Below are 22,762 nucleotides of genomic sequence, written 5' to 3' on the forward strand. Positions count from 1 at the left end.
TGTTAGATTTTATTATTACCCTAGGGGACATCACTCAAATACCATGCAACACCGCCTTTACCCTTTATAACACCAACAATTTGGTGGTGAAAGGAGTCCTCAAGTCTTCCCAGGTATGCCTTATCCAGATGAAGATCGATTGATTCAGCAGGCCAGTCAAGCCAAGCATTCGCCAAAATGGAAACATATGCGCACCAGCCCTGTGAAGTTGGCTGTTATCTAATAATATGGAAGTGCCCACAGCTTACTCATTATGAAGATGCAGAAGAAAGGGCAACACCCAATTTATGAGAATGCTGAAATAAATAGCCTAGTTCACATTCACAGTAACATGAATGAGTGTGTCCAAGTCATTATACATCCCCAACCTCCAGGTAGAGTTACACCCTCCACATAGTGTGGGTATAATGCCCCTCTGGGCAATCAGCACACTCAAAGCTTTCATAATTTAAAGAGAGGCAAAACTGCTACATGTCAGACCACACTGGCACTCCAAAGTGACCAGCATGCTCTTTTAACGGGTGGGGGGGAGACCAGTTTTTTGTGCAATGAACTTATATTGCATATATACAGGGTGAGGCATTTAAATAGTGTCATGGCCATTTTCCATTTTGCTACAAAACAAAGGGGAAAATCGAAAATGTTTTCATACAAAATTTGCAGTAGGCATAAGGGAACATAAGAGAGTGACTGTAACTCATCCTCAAAATGCCATTTTAAGAGTTTTATCAGGGCAAATTACTTTTTTTTTTTTTTTAATGGGATGGTATATTTTCTTCTACAGGAATGGTAAAGGTATTTAATTTTGAGTATAAAAGTTTTAGTACATTTAACTAGGGGTGATAGGTGATGTGACATTGAACAAATATGAGATCAAATGGTTTTCACGCACTTTGATTCTCTCTCTCTATTTTTATTTTGTTATTGTTATACAATGAAGGGAATTCTTTTTCTTAATGTAAGTAGGTTTGTTGTTCTTTTACTTGTATTCCCATAACGATACTCATTTGTTTACAGGTTTGTCGGCATCGGTACAAGCTTATCCAGAGCCAAGGTGAACCTCTTAAGAACATTACCTACTATTCTCAATGAGATCCACCTTGTTTCGTAATCATGGATGTTTGAGGCACAATTAATGATAGAATCGATATGATTTACATTATGCTGAAGCTCATAAGAACGCTGGAGCAACTTGAGACTTATACAGAGAATGATATCCTGAAAGGAGACAATCAGCTGCAAGAAAGTTTCAATGACTTGCCAACTTATTCACCAAACTGAGAGGTGTTACCCAAAAAAACACAGTCGACAAAGAACTGCAACTGATAAAAATTTGGAAGTCGCTGTATTAGCTGCAACTGCCACTAATCCTCACGTAAGTTCCCGTCAACTGAAATGTGATTCGGGAATTTCTCAAAGGAGTGTTCTTCGAATACTTAAGTGTAATAAATTCCATCCATATCACATTAGTCCAGAAGCATGTTTAATTTTGCCAAAGGGTTGTAGTACAATGTGAACATAGTACATTTTCAAACATTTTATTTTCTGATGAGGCAACATTCGCCAATGTTGGTCAAGTGAACCAACATAATATGCATTGTTGGTCAGAGGAAAATCCAAGATAGTTATGTGAAGCTGAGCATTACAGGTAGTGGAGCATGAATGGTTGATGTACAATTCTGGGATTACATATCAATAGACCATACTTCACTGAAGGTAAACTGAATGGCTGGAGATATAGAAAGTTTTTGGACAAAGAACTTCCAGCATTGCTGTGCCCCTTATGGAACAGGGTGCCATGCGGTATCAACACCGTGGTTGTCCATCTCATTACCCAGCTGTTGTCCATCTCATTACCCAGCTACAGCTCAAGAAATACTAAACAGCGATTATCATGATCGACGGATAGGATGCTGAAGCCTGCCCATAGGCCACTGGATACATTAAGGACAAAGTTTATCACGAAATGCCAGCCACACCTGAAAATGTACATCAAAAGGAATGTCCACACTGGAATCAACAAAGAAATGTCTTTTGAAGCACGTTTTCAGAAATGCATCGATGTTAATGGTCGTAACTTTGAGCATCTGTGAAACTGAAATTGTTTGTAATGTGAAAATGAATTATGGTTATGCAGTGTAAAAGTACTGTATGTATATTATGTAAATTGATGCCAGTAAAGTCAAAATGTATGAAAACCATTTGCTGTCTTATTTGTCAAATATCACATCACCTATCACTACAAAACAACAAATGTAGTATGACTTTTATACTAAAAATTTTATGACCTTCCTATTTCTGTAGAAGAAAATACACAATCACATTTAAAGTTAAGTAATGTGACCCTGAAAAAAATGTTGAGAAAGGGATTTTAACAGTCACTCTCTTATCCCCCCCCTTATGAATACTGCAAATTTTGTATGTAAACATTTCCAATTTTCCCCTTTGTTTCAAGAGCAACACGGTTATGGCACTATAAATGCTGGAGGAGGAGAAGGAAGAGGAAGGGGAGAAAGAGGAGATTAGTGTTTAACACCCCATTTACAACAAGGTCATTACTGGCAGAGCACAAGCTCAGATTAAGGAAGGATGCAGAAGGAAAGCAGCTGTGTCCTTCAAAGGAACCGTCCCAGCATTTGCCGTAAGCGATTTAGGGAAATCGTGGAAAACCTAAATCAGGATGGCCGGATGCAAGTTTGAACCATTATCTTCCCGAATGCGAATCCAAGTGCTAACCACGGCGCTACCCTGCTCGGAGTGCCCACCCCACATATATGTGTATGTTCTGTAATGCCATATGCAAGAAATAATGAAGGTGTAATTTAAAGGAAAAATGAGAAAAGAGTAAATCAATAATTCTACCAGCAAACACAAGAAAAGAATAAATCACTAACACTAACTCGGAATTGAAGGTACAAAGACAATGCATGTATAAGCATCCCACTACCATTAACGAAAATATAGCCTTACCGTAAACCACAATATATACTTATGTTCGATATGTACTTGTAGGAGTCATATAGAATTATGTTTTGGTATACATGTCTGCCTAATCCACAATGTATTTAACAACACAAGAATGGAAATTTCATGACAGAAACAGCAAACTAAAATTAGGAACAATACTTACTCAACAGCAGATAATAGCTGGATGGCACAAAAATACACGTAATTGTTCTGAAAATCACACCTGCATTTGAGCTTTCAGCTTATTTCTAGTCTAAGCACACATTATCATGTTCAACTCCGCACTGACAAGGTCACTGACATTCAGGACTGGTTGCCACTGCCCTTAGTACCAACTGGCAGCACAAAAATGATTATGAACTCTGGTAACAAGGCAATGAACACAAAACTGATGGGTGGAGCATAAGGAGAAAAAAGGGGGAGAGAAAAAATAATTTGCCCAGCTATTACAGAAATTTCCTACACCATTTTTTACCATGACACCAGCAAATGTCTCAACACATTGCCTGGCCAACAACCAGTACTTGCCTTATCAGGCACGCCTTGAAAATCTCAAACATATCTTTAATGTGTTTTGTCTGTATCTCCCTGTGTTGGAGACAAGGCATATTCTATGCAAAATCTTACCCTCACCCCTCTAAGCAGTTTTCTGTCACACACCAACCTTAGCTATACTCTCCATCTATCCATAAGCCAACTGTGCTCCACACACAATTCCCAGTAGGTGACCTAGCTGCAAGATTTGTCAAATACCCATCCACCATCTCCTATTGCAGCTCAGTAACAGACACTTAATATGCTACAAAACAGAGGGCCGTGGCCATTTAATGTGCTACAAATGACAGGGGCACATATGACAGCTCCACATTATAACTCTATACTGTAATAAATGAAATGGAGATGGCTCTGAGCACTATGGGACTTAACATCTGTGGTCATCAGTCCCCTAGAACTTAGAACTACTTAAACCTAACTAACCTAAGGACATCACACACATCCATGCCCGAGGCAGGATTCAAACCTGCGACCGTAGCGGTCACGCGGTTCCAGACTGAAGCGCCTAAACCGCACGGCCACACCGGCCGGCACTGTAATAAATGTGCAGTGTTCTATGTGAGTATGACAGCTAATCCACTGGCTCCTCCCATAAGCGACCACAACTTAAATGTGTCTAGTAGCAAACTCCAGCACAGCAATGGTGAACATGACAACACCAATTACTTCAACAGCTATTTCAATGCCTGTGCTATTTCCATCCTGCCCCAAAGTAACGGCTCCTCTAAAATGTGTAGCTGAAAACTGTTGTTCGACCATACCCTTCATTCCAACAATCTCCCTGGCATAAATCTCAAGCAGTCTCCATCTCCTACATCCTATTTCCAAAAGCCTGCCCTCACCCTTTACTCACACATCCTTTTTCAAGCCATACCACATTTTTCATCTCTTTCCCAGTCCATCAACAGTGTCAATACAGCAAAGGGCTGGGTGTTTGGGATTCTGGGTGAATGATTGCAAGTGTGTACTCAAACTAGAAAAAGAGTTAATGCACTAAATGGCACTATTAAATATATATACACACCACTGCAAGTACCTTGTATTGACCATGTATGATTTTTTTCCTCCTGGTTTACTGGTTTGAATATTTACCAGCCCACAATACATGGTGGACTTAGATGTTAATCATAAATTGAATAGTTTTATTCATTATTATTCTCAAAGAGTGAGCTGCTGATAGGTGTTTCCTGTTATGCCAAAAAAGGCTGACATCTCTAAACTTAGTTCCACAGAATATCTCAGAAAAGTCAACCATGTGCCACATGTCAATTATCAGTAGGTGACTCATTGACTAACCACAATTAACTAATAACAACCAAAAATGAGATCATTTACCTCTTTCACCATGTTTTTGATAAGTCTGTTAGCTGCCTGCAAATCATCAGGGTTCTTGCTCTGCAGCAACCTTTGCAACAGCCGTGACTGTTCATCATCATCAAAAATAGACTTTTTTGTTCTTGGTGGTGGTGGTGGTGCTGGAGCTGGTGTTGGACTTACTGCACTGTCAGTTTGGTAAATAGGAAGAGGAGGATCTTCCTAAAAATTAAATGATTTTCTTCAGAATAATCCATCTTAACTTTTATTTACGAAGAAATGACACAAAGAGTATCAGAACAGCTGATTAACAAAAATAACATGCATTTAAATACACACAGTACTGTATATTTAAAAATTGTTGTAACCCATGAAAATTTTAAGTTTATGTTGTATTATATGATCACTTGCTCACTTACACATTACTGGGAAGATTACCTTTATCACACCTTGTTTCTTCAGCATTTCATAAGCTTCACGGATTTTTGTCTCATGGGGAAACTCTTTTGTCCACATATACATTAGCTGCAGCACTCTCTTCTTCACTACAGGAGATGTGTGAGCCCCAAGATACTTTGGCGATACTAATTTAATCATTTCATTCAGGAACCTGAACTTCCCAACTTCCGCTTGAAATGTTGGTCCACTATGCCTCATACACGTATCTACAACCTGGAACACATTTAAAGACTCTTATTGTATTGCAGCACACAAGTCTTTTCCACTATTATCATGCACAAAAAACCCTACATGTACAGAGGACTACAGGTGTTTTTTTTAATTTACAGTGCAGTTTTCATTTATTTCATTCTTCTTAAAATAAAAATGTATGTTTCAGATGCTGCAAAAACAATATTTCATTGGCATCAACCAACACTGCGCCTTAAAAATAGTGTTTACTCTAAAGTACAAAAGTATCCTGGAAATGGAAGCAGTTCATTTAAGGTTTTAATAAATGTGCAACAACGTGATGTATCATTATGCAGACACTTTAATGAGACAGGTTAAATAGGAAGTGGTTTGAATCATGGTTGCATAGGACACTGGTGAAGACTGGACCTGAACTACAATGTTTATGACACTGCCAAAGCAGCAAAAAACTGTATTGTAGCCGTTGCCAAATGCTTCGTGCACTCCAATCTAGTTTGTGCTGTGTAATGTTCATTGTTTTCTTTTACTGTGAAATGAGTGAAGAGAGTAATCCTGGTTCATGATGGGGTTTGAATATGACCTTCGCAATACCAAACCTGATCAGTGATCCCTGTGACTGTTATATGTCAGTTCAGCCTTCACAGAAGTACAAAACACGGACATAGGCTGCCAGCCCTGTGACAGGGAGGTGAGACTGGTCCCCCCTTCCGCTCCTCTTCCCTCAGGTGGTCTAAATATTCAATTGTTTACATTTGCAGTGGACAGATATGTTAGAGTGGCTGCAACCTATCTGCATATGTATACATTGCATACAAAACCTCTTTTTAACGATTTTCTCTAAACATTTAATGAGCGAACTTGGAACATCTAGGGCAATATGATTGGCATTCAATAGTCAAGGAGATGAACCTCAATCTTTCAGAACAAGTGAGAGGCAGCTTTTTTAAAAGCTGAACATGCGGTATGAAAAGGAGAAAAGAAGATCAAATGTGATACCTTAAATTATGTAGAACAGATTATCACTCTGAATTCCAGGTTATGAGATGCAAGTGGTCTCCAGAATGTATATGAGATGTAAATCAAACTGTAGGTAGGAATGGAAGCTAAATAAAACAAAAAAAAACATTTTTTTAAATAAATAAATAGAAAACAAAACATATAAAGTTCCTTAGTAAGACAGAAACAGAAGTAAATAACAGAGGGACATTATCAGTGGTCGAAAAGGGAAGAAAGAACTGAACGTGCTAAAAATTGAAAGTGCGAATTGAAAGTGCTAAGAATTGAAAGTGCTTGATGAGAAGGAAACAGAGCACAGGAACTCTGTTAACTGTCATGTAGGCCTACAGCAAATTAAAGAGAGAGTTTCTGAATGTTGGTGATACAAATTAAAGTTGCTAATGGAGCATTAAGATATCTATTTCAGACAGTTTAGAACAAAAGAGTTTTGTATGCTAGCAATCTGTGATGGAGTTTCATAATTGTTATGACAGCCAACTCGAGTACACATTGCACATAAGCAATTAAATGAAATCAGTACTTTAACAAACAGTTCTTCCATTACTTATATAGATACTATTGCTGCAGAAGCACTGTGTTAGGCAATACCAGTTCATTTCGTGGGGCAAGGGCTTTTTTAATGGTTATAAATCTCATCATACAAAGCACAATGCCAGGATTTTCGTCCCAGAGCCCCAATATTATGACAAATTACAGTAGCGAATAATAAGATAGCTACTTTAGTATGGCATACTGAAGGTTTCCAATCACCTGACCGATGTCTGGTAGCAACCTGTTAAGGCCTTTTGCACCACAATATATGATTTTTTTGAAAACTAGACAGAGATGAATGGTCCACATGGAAATTACTTTTTCTTTCAGTACTGTGGTTGTGAATTCCACAGTTCATACTACTGTCATTCTTACTATCCAGCAGTAATACAAATATAGAAAAACTGCACTGGAAAGTGGAACAGAACTGAGGCTTCTGAAGACAGCTCATTATCAGATTTATATAATATTCTTACTATACACTTCTGTAGAAAAAATACTTTTTGAACTTACTGCTTTGCTCCAGAAGGTGATGCCATAGGACAGCATCTACTGCAAATATGTAAAGTATGCTAACAATCTTATCCACAGATCAATGCAATGAGGTAAATTTTTAAATGGAAAGAAGGTGGAAATGGGCCTACTCAGTTTGTTATCTTCCAAAGTACCTAGGAATTTTACACAAAATGTGCCACTCACTGTGTGCCCATTGACCTCTATTTCTGATACCTTAAAGTCATTTTTATTTGTTAAGAATGGCATAATATGAGGCTTTGTAAGATAAAAAGTTAAGCTGTTTACAATGAACAAGCTGTAAACCAGCTGCATATTTCTCCTGGCTGAGGCCCATGCAAATGCATTTTGTTACTTTATCCACATACTTGTATCACCGGCAAACGTAACAGTATTTGAAAAGACCTTCAAAATCTTTGGCAAATCAAGTACTGTCTCCAGTTAACAGCTGGTCAGGTAAGATGTTCAAAACGTCTACTGTTGACAGCTAGACACACAGTGGAATGGCAAGTGGCCACCACAGCTACATGCTGTTGTAATCTCTTGGCAGAGGTCCTCCAATGTGTGTGGCTTAAGTCAACTGGTTTGATATGTTATAGTCCCTCACAAGTAAAAGTTCATAGCGGTTAGATCTGTGGAACAAGGTGGAGGGAGGGGGGGGGGGGCAGGGAATCACTCAATGGGCCCCGTTCCTCCAGTCCATTGTCCCTGCAGACTGTCATGATTCAGGAATGCTCACAGGTAGTAGTGTGGTGGTGCTCCATCTTGTTGGTACAAGAGCTCATCACAGCTCCATAACGTGCACGTACACCTGATAAAATTAATTTACGTAATATATATGGACTCCGTACACAATCAAAGGCCTTGTCAAGTTCACAGAAAAAGCTAACAGTTGCCTAGTTCTACAAACTAGTGCATGATATTGCATATTACTTTGACCGCAGAGAATTCTCTGTGCAGGCCAAACCAAGCAGTGGCTAGAACGTTATTCCCAGAAAAGTGGTTCAATATTGCCATAACCTACCTTCTCAAAAAACTTAGGAAGATGGAATATAGGTCTACAAATAGAGGTCATTGTTATCTTCACTTCTATAAATAGGTGTTACTACTGTATAGTTCAATCATTCAGGAACTACAACTTTGCTCATCAACTGATTTCAAAAGTAACTCAAGGGCGCACAACCAAGTCAGCACAAGATTTCAGTACTCTGCTTAATACACCATCATGTACGGAAGAGTTACTGTTTTTTAAATTTTTGTTAATCTTACTCTCATAGCTGAGCTGGTGAAAGTGATGTCTATTGCTAAATGTTCTATATTCTGCAGTATTAAATTATTGAGTTAACTGGTTTTCGGCTTATAACGCCATCATCACACTTTAACTGACTTTTGTCACCCAAGAAGTTACTGTGTTTGTAAACGACATTAGGAAAGATGTTACTCATATAGATTGAGGCACAAACACACAATAAATCTCTTTTTTCACAGTGCGGTCATAATGCAGTTTAAAAGGCAAAACATTGTAAAATAAATAAATATAATATTGTGGTGTCACTGCCAGACACCACACTTGCTAGGTGGTAGCCTTTAAATCGGCCGCGGTCCGTTAGTATACGTCGGACCTGCGTGTCGCCACTGTCAGTAATTGCAGACCGAGCGCCACCACACGGCAGGTCTAGAGAGACGTCCTGGCACTCGCCCCAGTTGTATAGCCGACTTTGCTAGCGAAGCTACACTGACAAATACGCTCTCATTTGCCGAGACGATAGTTAGCATAGCCTTCAGCTACATTTGCTACGACATAGCAAGGCGCCGTATTCAATTGATAATTAATATTATGAAGCATGTACCATAACGAGAGATGTTCTACAATTGTGGATTAAAGTTAAGTATTATATCAACTACGTACTTTATTTGCAATTCTCAAGATATTTTCCTGTTCCAGACCTCACGCCAGACAGCGTGTAATTAAACGCGTGCATTTCGGCCTCCTCTAGAAAAACAGTGTTGGCTCTTCTGCCAACACTACAAATATAAAGGGAGTAAACAGGAAAAATAGACACTACAATGGCTCTGAGCACTATGGGACTTAACATCTATGGTCATCAGTCCCCTAGAACTTAGAACTACTTAAACCTAACTAACCTAAGGACATCACACAACACCCAGCCATCACGAGGCAGAGAAAATCCCTGACCCCGCCGGGAATCGAACCCGGGAACCCGGGCGTGGGAAGCGAGAACGCTACCGCACGACCACGAGATGCGGGCTAGACACTATACTTTAAACTCATGCCTATATAACATTTTATATTAAATAAACAAACCAAATAAATAAAGTAAAGTTAGTACTTGACAGGACTACTTCAAGAGGTGTTACACATGGAAAGTAATACAGAAACCAATTAAAAGAAAGAATTAACAATTGTAACAACTCAATACGTGAAGTACACAGGCAATCACAATAAAATAAAAAGAAAGATTACAGACGGAAAATGGAGGAATAGCAAGGAACAGCCAGTGTGGAAAGTAATGGAAAACAGAGGATTACGAGAAGTTTGGAAGAGGGGAAGTCATTTAAGATTAAATAAGGACTGTGGGCTAGATGCTCATTGATTTCCTAGGCTTCCAACAGACTGAGTTTCCAGCCTTTGTATGCTAAAAGAAGGACATGGGACCATGGCTGGTAGTTGTGGCCTTCACTCGGTACATACTCAGCACATGTGGTCATAATTCTGCAACCTCCAGCTGCATTTGTGTGGAAATCTGCATGTTTGTGTGTTAGTGGGAGTTGTGAACAAGAAGGTATTACTGTGCCTGTAGATTGGCAACAAATCCATAAACTTCCTAGATTTCATCACTGACATCAGTACACAGACACATTGTTTCAAAATTTATAGGATAACTTAGGGTGTCCATTCGTCCTGTTTTTCCCGGGACAGTCCCGTTTTTTACCAAAATGTCCCGCTGTCCCGAAAGTTTTTTTGGGGATGCTCAAATGTCCCGGTTTTTTATGATTCCGCTTGGCTAGAGTACTTTACGCTACTGGTTGTTTGACTTGCTATTAACTGCGCAATTATTTACGCTAGGAAGCGTGTGATGACTTTCAGCATACCCCAAACATGTACCGAACTGTCAAAAATCGCAAGTAATTTTAAGCGCACTATAGGTTACAAATAACAACAAAGATTCTTCTCTTCTAAATCGATCCACTGAATCCGTCCTTTCGGTCCAGAGATACTCTATACCACTGATACTTGCTCTCTGGCTTTCGTCACCACACTGTTAATGTTTTGCACTGTGCAATCACTGTTTCATTATGCCAAAACAAAAGTGTAATTTTAACAGCAATATAAAAAGCCAGTTTCCTTTTATCACTGGTAGTGGAGAAACTATAGAATGTACATTGTGCAGATCAAAATTTACTATTGGTCGTGGTGGAAGGTCTGACACTGTGAATCACATCGCATGAGTGATCAAATGAAAAGAGCAAATAAATGCGTGAGTGACTACTATGTAAACTTAAAATCAGTAACAGAAATTGATAGGCAGTTGGCATCACAAGAAGCTACGTTTGCATACCACAGTGCAATGCATAACCATAGCTTTAAGTCAATGGACTGTACTACAGCAGTTGTTAAAAAACTTTTCAATCCTAAATTCACATGTGGACACACAAAATGTAATGCAATCATTTCAAATGTTATTGCACCATATGCAGCTCATCAGGTATTAAATGAACTGAAAAGTGCTAGAGTCATTTCTGTAATGAATGATACATCGAATCATCTGGATTTGAAGTTGGTTCCTCTCCTTATCAACTATTTTAACCCTGAAAATGGCATCACGGTGAAAGTGCTCGAACTGGTTAATTTAGCTGGAGAAACTTCAGATTTATGTGCTGGAGGTTTTAAAGAAATATGATCTTGAGGGAAAGGTGATTGCAGTTTTACAAACTGACTCAGATTGCCTACCCATCGACTGCCAATTGATTGTAAACAAAATCTGCCATCATTTCCACATATACAGGGTGTTACAAAAAGATATGACCGAACTTTCAGGAAACATTCCTCACACACAAATAAAGAAAAGATGTTATGTGGACACGTGTCCGGAAACGCTTAATTCCCATGTTAGAGCTCATTTTAGTTTCGTCAGTATGTATTGTACTTCCTCGATTCACGCCAGTTGGACCAATTGAAGGAAGGTAATGGGGACTTCGGTGCTTGGGTTGACATGCGACTCATTGCTCTACAGTACTAGCATCAAGCACATCAGTACGTAGCATCAACAGGTTAGTGTTCATCACGAACGTGGTTTTGCAGTCAGTGTAATGTTTACAAATGCGGAGTTGGAAGATGCCCATTTGATGTATGGATTAGCACGGGGCAACAGCCGTGGCGCGGTACGTTTGTATCGAGACAGATTTCCAGAACAAAGGTGTCCCGACAGGAAGACGTTCAAAGCAATTGATCGGCGTCTTAGGGAGCATGGAACATTCCAGCCTATGACTCGCAACTGGGGAAGACCTAGAACGACGAGGACACCTGCAATGAACGAGGCAATTCTTAATGCAGTTGACAATAACCCTAATGTCAGCGTCAGAGGAGTTGCTGCTGTACAAGGTAACGTTGACCATGTCACTGTATGGAGAGTGCTACGGGAGAACCAGTTGCGTGTGCAGGCACTATCAGCAGCTGATTGGCTCCACAGGTACACTTCTGCGAATGGTTCATCCAACAATGTGTCAATCCTCATTTCAGTGCAAATGTTCTCTTTACAGATGAGGCTTCATTCCAACATGATCAAATTGTAAATTTTCACAATCAACATGTGTGGGCTGACAAGAATCCGCACGCAATTGTGCAATCACATCATCAACACAGATTTTCTGTGAACATTTGGGCAGGCATTGTTGGTGATGTCTTGATTGGGCCCCATGTTCTTCCACCTACGCTCAATGGAGCACGTTATCATGATTTCATACGGGATACTCTACCTGTGCTGCTAGAACATGTGCCTTTACAAGTACGACACAACATGTGGTTCATGCACGATGGAGCTCCTGCACATTTCAGTCGAAGTGTTCGTACGCTTCTCAACAACAGATTCGGTGACCGATGGATTGGTAGAGGCGGACAAATTCCATGGCCTCCATGCTCTCCTGACCTCAACCCTCTTGACTTTCATTTATGGGGGCATTTGAAAGCTGTTGTCTATGCAACCCCGGTACCAAATGCAGAGACTCTTCATGCTCGTATTGTGGACGGCTGTGATATAATACGCCATTCTCCAGGGCTGCATCAGCGCATCAGGGATTCCATGCGACGGAGGGTGGATGCATGTATCCTCGCTAACGGAAGACATTTTGAACATTTCCTGTAACAAAGTGTTTGAAGTCATGCTGGTACGTTCTGCTGCTGTGTGTTTCCATTCCATGATTAACGTGATTTGAAGAGAAGTAATAAAATGAGCTGTAACATGGAAAGTAAGCGTTTCCGGACAGATGTCCACATAACATCTTTTCTTTCTTTGTGTGTGAGGAATGTTTCCTGAAAGTTTGGCCGTACCTTTTTGTAACACCCTGTATACAGTAAGGGTTGAATCTCTGAAGTCATTCTGTGTAAGTTTACTGAAACTGAATTCAAAACTGTACTTGGGCACAGCAAGACAAGGTGGCTATCTCTGCTACCAGCATTGGAAAGAATCGTAGAGATATTTCCTGCTTTGAAATAATATTTCATTTCCCTTGATAAGGGTACTGTTATCCTTAAACAATTCTTTGATAACCCTGTGTCCATTGTTGTTCTACATTTTCTAGTTAGCCAGCTAAAACCTTTCTCCACAACAATTAAATGTATTGAGAAACAAGAAATCACAATAGTGGAAGTTTATCAAGAAGTAAACAAATTATTGGGCAAATTACAATGTAGAAAATCTGAAAGATTTCTCACATCCTTTGTACATGAGACTCTAAGAAAGCTGGAAGAAGAGGGTGAAATTATTGTAGAATAATTTCATATTTATGCTGACATCTTCAATGACTCTTGCATTGAGTATATTAAAGAATGGTGTTTACAATTTCTCACACCTTTTAAAGCATTTGACTGGGTTAATACTGAAAAGGAGCAGCTACAGCGGAAGGATATTCAGGACTGTTGTGTTTTTGTTAAAAGTATTGTACCAAATTTTCCTGTTGATGAAGACCAACTGTTCGATGAATTTTCATGCACACAGAACTTCATAAAAAATGAAGGAGGAGACAAAGAAAGTGTTAGTGCAATGTGGTGTAAAATATTTGCTTATTTCAAAAGTAAAAACATTATTCATTTCGTGCAGTTTTGTCTGGCAATTCCTGGGTTAGATGCTGCTGTGGAACGTGTGTTTTCGTTAGTGAACTCCTTGTGGTCAGATGAAAAAAACAGAATGAAAGTTGAAACAGTGAGGGCCTTGCTCATTGTCAAAACACACTTTAATGGTGTATCGTTTACTGACTTTTATGATACAATTTCAAACGAAAATGCACTTCTTGATAAAGTACATCAAAGTGAAAAGGACGGTGATAGTGTGGCAGAATAATTGTAAAAAGTGATTTCGGATAATCTGAGTGCACGTTGTAAAGGTAAACTTGTATGTGTATTAAATTTAGTCAATACAATATTTATGTCCCGTTTTTTTCTTCATTGTCCCAGGTTTTTCTCTAATTTATTTTAAATGTCCTCTTTTTCAATGAAAATGAAATGGACACCCTAGGATAACTACAACTGCAGACATAGTAATACTTTCTAGCTCACAACACTTAGTAACATACAAACATGCAGCTTTCCACTCAATGGTACACTGTCCCATATATGTTCCCATGTCCAAAGAAGATTTCACAGCAGAATTAGAAAAAAAGGAAAATTATTGACACAACCAATGGCTACAGTTCTGTTCTCATTGACAACATCTTGCAAATTGAAAATTATACCCTTCCTCTTCACTCCATCTGCTGCCTCCTCCACTGTCTGCAAGAAGTGGTATACAATACCGTACCTAGGATAGGTATCACAGACTATAGCAGAAACAATGACATCCTTCAGCTACAGAATTTCCTACTATATGAAGAACTTCACAGCCCAATTTTTTTTTCTTTTTTTTTTCTTTCTTCATTAACAAAGATCAGAACTAATTACTAGCTAACCGTAGGGTACTCAAAATTACTTTTCCTGACTGTGATAAGTTTTATCTAGTGTAGCAACTAGACTGGCTGATTATGACTGCAGCAGGAGGTTGCAGAATTAGGACTCCACAATTGCTTAGTATGTACTGCGTGAGGGCCACAACTACCAGCCACCGTCCCATGTCCTTCACTTAGCATACAAAGGCCGAAAACTAAATCTGTTGGATGCCCTGGTTATCAACAAACATCTAGCCCACAGTCCTGATTTAATCATAAATGACCAAACACAGCTTAATACTTCCCTCCTTCTCCACATAATCCTCTCAGTTGCATTCCACACTAACTGTTCCTTCTTATTCCTCCATTTGCCTGTATGTATTCATTTCTTGTTATTTTACTGTGATTATGTATGCCGTGTATATATTTGGTTGCTGCAATTGTTAATTCTTTCTTTCAATTGGTTTCTGTATCATTTTCCATGTTTAATACCTCTTTAAATAGTCTTGTCAGGTATTAATTTTCTTTTCTTCTATTGGACTTTCATTTATTAATGACAACTGTTAAGCAAGCACAATTTTCAAGTTTAGTGCTTACGTTTTCCTGTTTGCCACCTTTATATTTATCAGTCAACTTTTTATCTTTAAATTGCATTACCGCCACACTGTAAAGATGACATTTACTGTGCGTTTGTACCTCAGTCTAGATGAGTAAAATTGCATTCCTCTAACTGATGTTAGGAAGTATTCATTGGAAATGGTGGCTAATGTTTAAAATTTAAAACCATCTGTCTTGCAACTGCAGAGACTATCTTACCGAGTTTATTCATTCTGCACCTGATAACACGCCAAATTATCTTTGCTTTGTTCTTGGAATTTTGATTTTCTGTTCATTCCGTTTCATTACACAATATAGAATGCTGCAGATTTTTTGTTTGTAGTGTAGCGTAGCTAAGTCTTGATTAAAGCTAGTCCAAAGTTCCCTTCAGATCCCATAACCCCCCCCCCCCCCTCTCTCTCTCTCTCTTCCCCCCCCCCCCACATACACATCACTGTATATGCCCCTGACGACATGAAGGAGAGCTGGATTCAGAGTATTTGACAAATATTTTAAGATGGAATTAAATTTCTCATCTACCATGTGTCCTTAGTAAACTACTTCATATTGTTTTTTCAGTAAATTGTCACCGAATAATGTGAGGAGTCAACATTTATGGTTCTACAAAATTACTTTTTTCCCTTCTTAATCCAATCTGATCGATAGGGATGATTTTTTGCTGCCACACAAATGATTACTTCGCATTATGTGGACAAAACAAGAGGTACACAACAAATACCATGAGAGGCTGCCACCACACAGGCACAACCACTGCCTGGCACCTCTCAGTTCCGAGCAGCAGCCTCCTGAAGGTGCTCACGATCAGCAATCTGGACATCTTTCTGCTTCTGCACTACACCCTTCAGTTTGTTTCATCCACTGACACTGAAATCCTTCTGTCAAACACACACACGAAGGGGGGGGGGGGGGGGGGGGCACGTCCCAAGGCATGCAGACATCCGCAAAATTACACACGACCTAGTTGCTGTGTTGTGAAATTAAATGATATTTCGATTTTCAGTAATACGATTAAAAATAGTTACGCACTATCTATAGTCAGCAAGCCCAACAACAGATTTAAACTATCTATTTATCCATAGTACTACCTGGTTTTAGTGAAGACCAAGTGTTGGCCTTGCTTGAGCTCAGTTGTTTTGTTAATAAGTTCAGTTCTTACTTGCAGTTGAATTTAATGTAAGTGCTACCACTTATTGTTTTTGTGTTGTGTGCTGTTGTGTTAGTTTCTATCTATGGGTAAGTCTGTGACAAGAAAGAGGAAGAAAACTGGTTTTGATCTGTCTGCTAGAGTTATGGTAAGTTAAAAATATGTACTACTGTAACAGTGTAATTACCCGCTATAGCACTTAGCACTGGATTCATTATCTGGAGGCTGGAAGAACTTTGGGGTGGTAATATTTTAGTATTTCGCATGGCAGTGGGGCGGTCAATATCATTTCAAACAACATTCAGTGCATATAACACACATGAATTTGCCTGTGCAGTCTAAAAATTGCATTGATCAATAAAAATACTGCCCAAATGGCTATGGTTACATTTCCTTTATAAAAATTTGCTGATTATTTTATCATTGCTAGCCAAAATGGCAAAATATCATCCAGTTCAATTCAGTGCATATAACACACATGAATTTGCCTGTGCAGTCTAAAAATTTCATTGATCAATAAAAATACTGCCCAAATGGCTATGGTGACATTTCCTTTATAAAAATTTGCTGATTATTTTATCATTACTAGCCAAAATGGCAAAATATCATCCAGTCTGGTCACCTGGGACAAACTCATTTATGAAAACTAGTTCCAATACGGAAAGGAAAGATGGGGAGGGGTTCGTGGAGAGTGGAATAGATATGTGCTGACAGCACATTCCATTGTTTGTTTGTTTCTAAAAGATTTTTTCATCTGGCTTCTTGACTTCATCACAGCTGACTGTGCCCTGCAACACCTTTTCATCCAAAATCTATTTACGCCCTTGTAATACTATAATAACTGAAGCCAGTTATTCCATGCACAATTAAATCCTAAAATATGCATGCACGCATGCATAATCAAAATGACTAAAATATGCACAATTAATGGGAAAACATCTTTTGTTGTGGTGCGTTTTATTTTATTTTAAAACAAAGAGTACAACAACCATGCTTTTCGAATTTTCCACCAGCTTCAGGTGGCTCTGCATGGCGAGGGGCTGAGGTAGCAATCCCTGGATTCGGGAGCAGTGATGGTTTGAATCCATCTGCTGGCAACCTTGAAAATGGTTTTCTGTGAGGGTTCCACTTCCAATTTAGGCAAAGGCCGGGTTTGGTTGCTTACTGTAGGCCACAGCCAAACCTTTCCAAATACCTTTCTTTCCTGAAAGATTTCAATTTCCTTAAAGATGCAGCTCCTCTGATTAAATAAAAAGGAGCTGCATCAAATGTGAGCCATTCACCTCTTCGGGAACTCCCAGCACTAGAAGCCGTATGATAAATAGATAAATAAATAAATAAATAAATAAATAAACAATCATACAAATTCTCATGATGTAGGCTCAAGAATTTATTTACTGGGAGATTCTTCAATGCAGGAAATGATCTTTCTTACAACGCAAGAAGTGGCAGATGCATACTTAAATGAGGAAATTTGGGAATGTGTATGGCTGAATAATTCTCCAGATCCTTCGCATTTTCACCACCAAAAATTGTTCTAGCTTCTCTGTCAAACATAGATCTCTTTGACAAACTGCCTGTTGGCGTCTGCCTCTAGTTCTTTGGTTGACATTTGTTTGATGATTTTTCTGATGTTTCACCAGCATGTGTGGCTGCCATTGTCAAAGCTTCACCCTCCATTACTGGTGATGGACTGAAGTCGAGCTTGTAGCCACAGATTATATGTACCTGGAGTGCAAACATCAAGGGCCTTTCTGGTACGGCTCTCTTCTTGCAACCTGCAACAGTCATTCGCTGCAGCACAGGAATCTAGGATCCGTTCACTTTGATGACTTCTTCTTTCTTGTTAAATCTATTCTCACGTTGTGCATTTCTAAAGCTTCTCTGAACAAGCAGATGCAACAGCTCTTCTCTACAGCTAGAAACTCTGTCTCGGCGAATTTTACTATGTGATAGGTTTCACATAGCGCGTGCTCCGCCACGTCTGATTTCTCCACCAGCCCTAACCAGCAATGCCGCTTATATTCTGTATTCCAGTTGTTGATTGATCATCCAGTCATTCCCACATAAACTTTTCCGCATGTGCATGGTATGTGGTATGTGGTGTATTCCCAATATTGTAAGTGGGTCCCTTTTCTCCTTTGCCAATCTCAGGCACTCTGCTTTTCTTTGTTAGTTTATAAATAGTCTTTACACCATTTTTAGCACAATACACAACCAATTCTGTCTGACTCTAGGAATATATGGCAGAAAGGCCTACCCAACATTTCTTTTTCCGATGTGTCAATTCACTGAGTGTTTGACACTGTTACACTTCTTTTTAACTGGTGGAGAACCCATTGCTCCTCAGAGCACTTTCCAGGTGTTGCATCTCACATCTGAGGTGCTGCAGCTCACATATTCATCTTGCTCTAAGAACGTATTAATCATGCCTCTTTTCTGGCTCATGTGGTGATTTGACAGTTGGTGTATGTGTCAGTCCTTGTGTGTCGGATTTCGACACACGCATTGTGTCCCAGGTTTTCACCATCCCCTGTAAACAGCACATCTAGAAAGGGTAGCTGTTTGTCTTTTTCTACTTACGTGATAATTTTATGTTGGCATGGAGGCTGTTCAAGTATCTTAGGAGGTCACCGAGCTGTTACTATGGCTCCACACAACGAAGGTATCATCAACATATCTGTACCACACCTTAGATACATAAGGTGCCAAGTCCAGTGTCTGTGCTTCGAAACGTTCTATGAAGGAGTTGGTCACCACTAGACTAAGAGGACTGCCCACTGCAACATATTCCAGCTGCTCATAGAAGTTGCCATTCCATGTGAAATACTTAGTGGTGAGACATGCATGAAAGAGTGTGGTGACATCTTGCAGGCAAATGGAACCAATATGCTCCAGAGTGTCACTAAGTGGTACTCTGGTAAACAAAGCAACAACATCAAAGCGAACCAGAAATGTTGTTTGGTCCTAGTTTTAGTTTCTTCAGCTCTCAAAGAAATGTCTTGAGTCCTTTATGTATATTGTGCAAACACAGCATAAAGCCTATTTATAATCCAACAAAGTAGATTAAAGAGTGTCAGATTGGCAAAGGAGAAAAGAGACTAACTTGTAATGTTGGGAATATACCACATACCATGCACATGTGGGAAAGTTTATGTTGGAATGACTGGACAATCAATTGACACCAGCATCATAGAACATAAGCAGCTTTGCAGGTTGGTGCAGGTGGACAAATTGGCCGTGGCACGGCGCGTGCTGTGTGAGGCCTATCATATAGTAAAATTCGATGAGACAGAAGTTCTGGCTGTCAAGAAGAGTTATTGCACCCACTTGTTCAGATAAGCTATAGAAACACACAAACTTGAGAATAGCTTCAACAGGAACAGAGAAAGCCTCAAGGTGAACAGATCCTGGATTTCCATCCTGTAGCAAACGACCGTTGCAGGTAGCAAGAAGAGAACTGCACCAAAAATGACCATGGAAAAGCCTTTGGACATTTGTGTGCCAGGGATATATAATCTGTGGCTGTGAGCTCAACTTCAATCCACCACCAGCAATGGGGGGTGAAGCTTTGACAATGCCAGCCTTTTGTGCTGTCAAAACATCAGAAAAATCATCAAACAAACGTTGGGCAAAGAACCCAAGACAGAAGCCAACAGGTAGTTAGCTGCAAATGGCCACAGGAGGCTTAAGAGTTTTGTAGAGATCTCTTTACTCCAAGAGCCCTGTCAGTAATAATCACATTGCCTCAAAAAGTTAGCGCTCATCCGTTCCTGATCACTTCCTTGGCTCAGATCCAGACTGAAAGAAGATGAATGTAAAATGACCTTGCAGCATGAAGGGCAATTTGAACACGACTGCTTCTTAGTGGTTTCCCAAAAGACAGCTCTCCAAAGTAAATCTCGTGACAAAAGTCCTGTTGGATGTCCTATTGGCCGGCGTAGTGCAGCAACTCAACATGCATGGACTCAAGAAGTTGTTTAAGTTGCCACAGAAACTTTCGGGGATGTTTGCCTTTCCAGATCAAATCAAAAAGGCGGCATAAGCTGTTTAGAGGAGATCGGGAGGATGTTGCCAATGAGGCTTTCGCAGAATGCCCATCAACACTGCAAACAGACAATCAGGCAACTCATGTGCCAGTTACTGAATTCAGGCTGTCAAATGAGAGTTCGCTTGATGTTGGAAATATTTGACTTGCTGAAAATGGATGTTTATGAGACTATACCTGAAGACTTGGCCATGCAGAATATTTGCATGAAACTTGTACCCAGACTATTGATTGGTGTGCAAAAGAACACCGAGTGGAAGTGTGTGAAGAACTTAAGAAACTCTGCGAAGATGATCCCAATTTTCTAGACAATGTGATCACTGGGGATAAGTCATGCGTCTTTCAGCACAATTCAGAGTCAAAGAGGCAAAGTACAGAATGGCACACAAAGTCATTCTCATGCCAGAAGAAGGCTCACATGAGTAAGACCATGGGTGAAGTCCATGCTCTTTTCTTTTCTTTTCTTTCCAATGGGGATAATGCATCATGAGTTTATATCCCCCGACCAGACCATCAATGCTCAGTTTTACATGACAGTGATTGGTTGGTTGGTTAAAAGATCGGGGGAAGGGACCAAACTGCGAAATCATCAGTCCCTTGTTCCCGATAAAATAATTACACAATAGAAAGAAGAAAAGGAAGGAGATGTACAGCACAATAACAGGAGAAAAGAAGAACCAGAAAAATGACAGTAGGACAACCAACACTACTATGGACAAAACAGGAAAAGAAAACCTCAGAGAGAAGCAAGAAACAGGTAGAAGGGGTAAAATCAAAAGAGTAGATGACCGTGGCTGGCCAACCACGAGAATAAAAAAGAAAAGCCACCCACTCTGTGACACACATTGAAACATCCATCCTAAAAGCATTAGAGTGCAGAACACTAAGGGACAAAGGAAATGCGCTAAAGCTTATATAGAACGATACAACCCACCGTCATGTATAAAATGTAAAACTAAATTAGCCAACAAGGCATTATCAGCTAAAATTAATGGCAACGAATCTGGTAAATGAAGAGTCCGTCGCAGGTCAGCCAAAGAAGGACAGCTCACCAAGATATGGGCCACTGTCAGCCGGGGGCCGCACCGACACTGAGGTGGGTCATCACGATGCAGGAGGTAGCCATGTGTCACCCAAGCGTGGCCAATGCGGAGCCGGCAGAGAACCACAGAGTCCCTGCGAGAGGCCCGCATGGAGGACTGCCACACATTCGTAGTCTCCTTAATGACATGCAGTTTGTTGTGCATGGTGAGGTTATGCTAATTTGTCTCCCAAAGCCACAAAACCTTGCGGTGTAGTACTGAATGAACGTCAGTTGCAGAGAAGCCGATCTCCTTAGCGGTTTTCGCGTAGCCTGCTTCGCCAGCCTGTCGGCAAGTTCTTTGCCTGGGATTCCGACATGACCTGGGACAAACACCACTGAACGACTAGACCATTCAAGTGCATAGATGGACTCCTGGATGGTCCCTACCAAAGGATGACGAGAGTAGCACTGGTCAATAGCTTGTAGGCTGCTCAACAATTCAGCACACAGAAGAAACAACTCCCAAGGGCATGAATGGATGTGCTCAAGAGCAAGAGATATAGCCACCAGCTCGGCAGTGAAAACACTGCAGCTATTGGCCAGGGAATTCTGTCAATATGTCCTCTATGGACATACGCAAAGCTAACGTGAACATCAGCCATCGAACCGTTGGTGTAAACCACTTTGTGGCCTCGGTACACGTCAAGAATTGATAGGAAGTGGCAGCGGAGAGCTGCAGGGTTAACTGAGTCCTTAGGGTCATGTGAAAGGTCCAGGCAAAGCCGTGGCCTAGCTGTACACCACAGAAATGTATGTGAATGGACCTCAAGTATAGGTGGTGAAGGCAAGAACTCCAATTCGGAAAGAAGGGATCGGACACGAACTGCAATTGGAAGCCCTGACTTGGGCCACCAATGCGGGAGATGAACTGTTGTGGGTAGGAAAAGAAGACGGTGAATCGGATGTGCAGAAGAACTACAAATGTGTGCAATGTAACTGGGCAGCAGTTGTGCATGCCTACATGCCTAACCTGCAATGGAGGGACTCCAACCTCCGCCAGCACACTAGTCACCGGACTTGTCCTAAAAGCTCCTGTCACTAGGCAAATGCCACAGTGGTGCAGTGGGTCGAGTAAACACAATGTTGAGGGCACCGCCAAACCATAAACCAGACTCCCATAGTCAAGGCAGGATTGAACCAGGGCTCTGTACAGCTGCAGCAG

At 40.3% G+C, this 22,762-nt stretch overlaps 1 protein-coding gene across 4 annotated transcripts in view; it reads right to left on the reverse strand.

Moving 5' to 3' along the window:
• Positions 1 to 22,762, reverse strand: part of LOC126200231 (ADP-ribosylation factor-binding protein GGA2) — a 136,800-nt gene that overhangs the window by 92,197 nt on the left and 21,841 nt on the right. For all 4 annotated transcript variants that reach the window (XM_049936692.1, XM_049936693.1, XM_049936694.1 and 1 more), the window contains exons 3-4: positions 5,275 to 5,508; positions 4,858 to 5,058 (exon numbers count right to left, since the gene is read on the reverse strand). In XM_049936692.1, coding sequence (XP_049792649.1) covers positions 4,858 to 5,058; positions 5,275 to 5,508 — 435 coding nt within the window. The remainder of the gene's footprint in view (positions 1 to 4,857; positions 5,059 to 5,274; positions 5,509 to 22,762) is intronic.

The sequence above is a fragment of the Schistocerca nitens genome, chromosome 1, assembly GCF_023898315.1.
Source record: "Schistocerca nitens isolate TAMUIC-IGC-003100 chromosome 1, iqSchNite1.1, whole genome shotgun sequence".
Classification (NCBI taxonomy): domain Eukaryota; kingdom Metazoa; phylum Arthropoda; class Insecta; order Orthoptera; family Acrididae; genus Schistocerca; species Schistocerca nitens.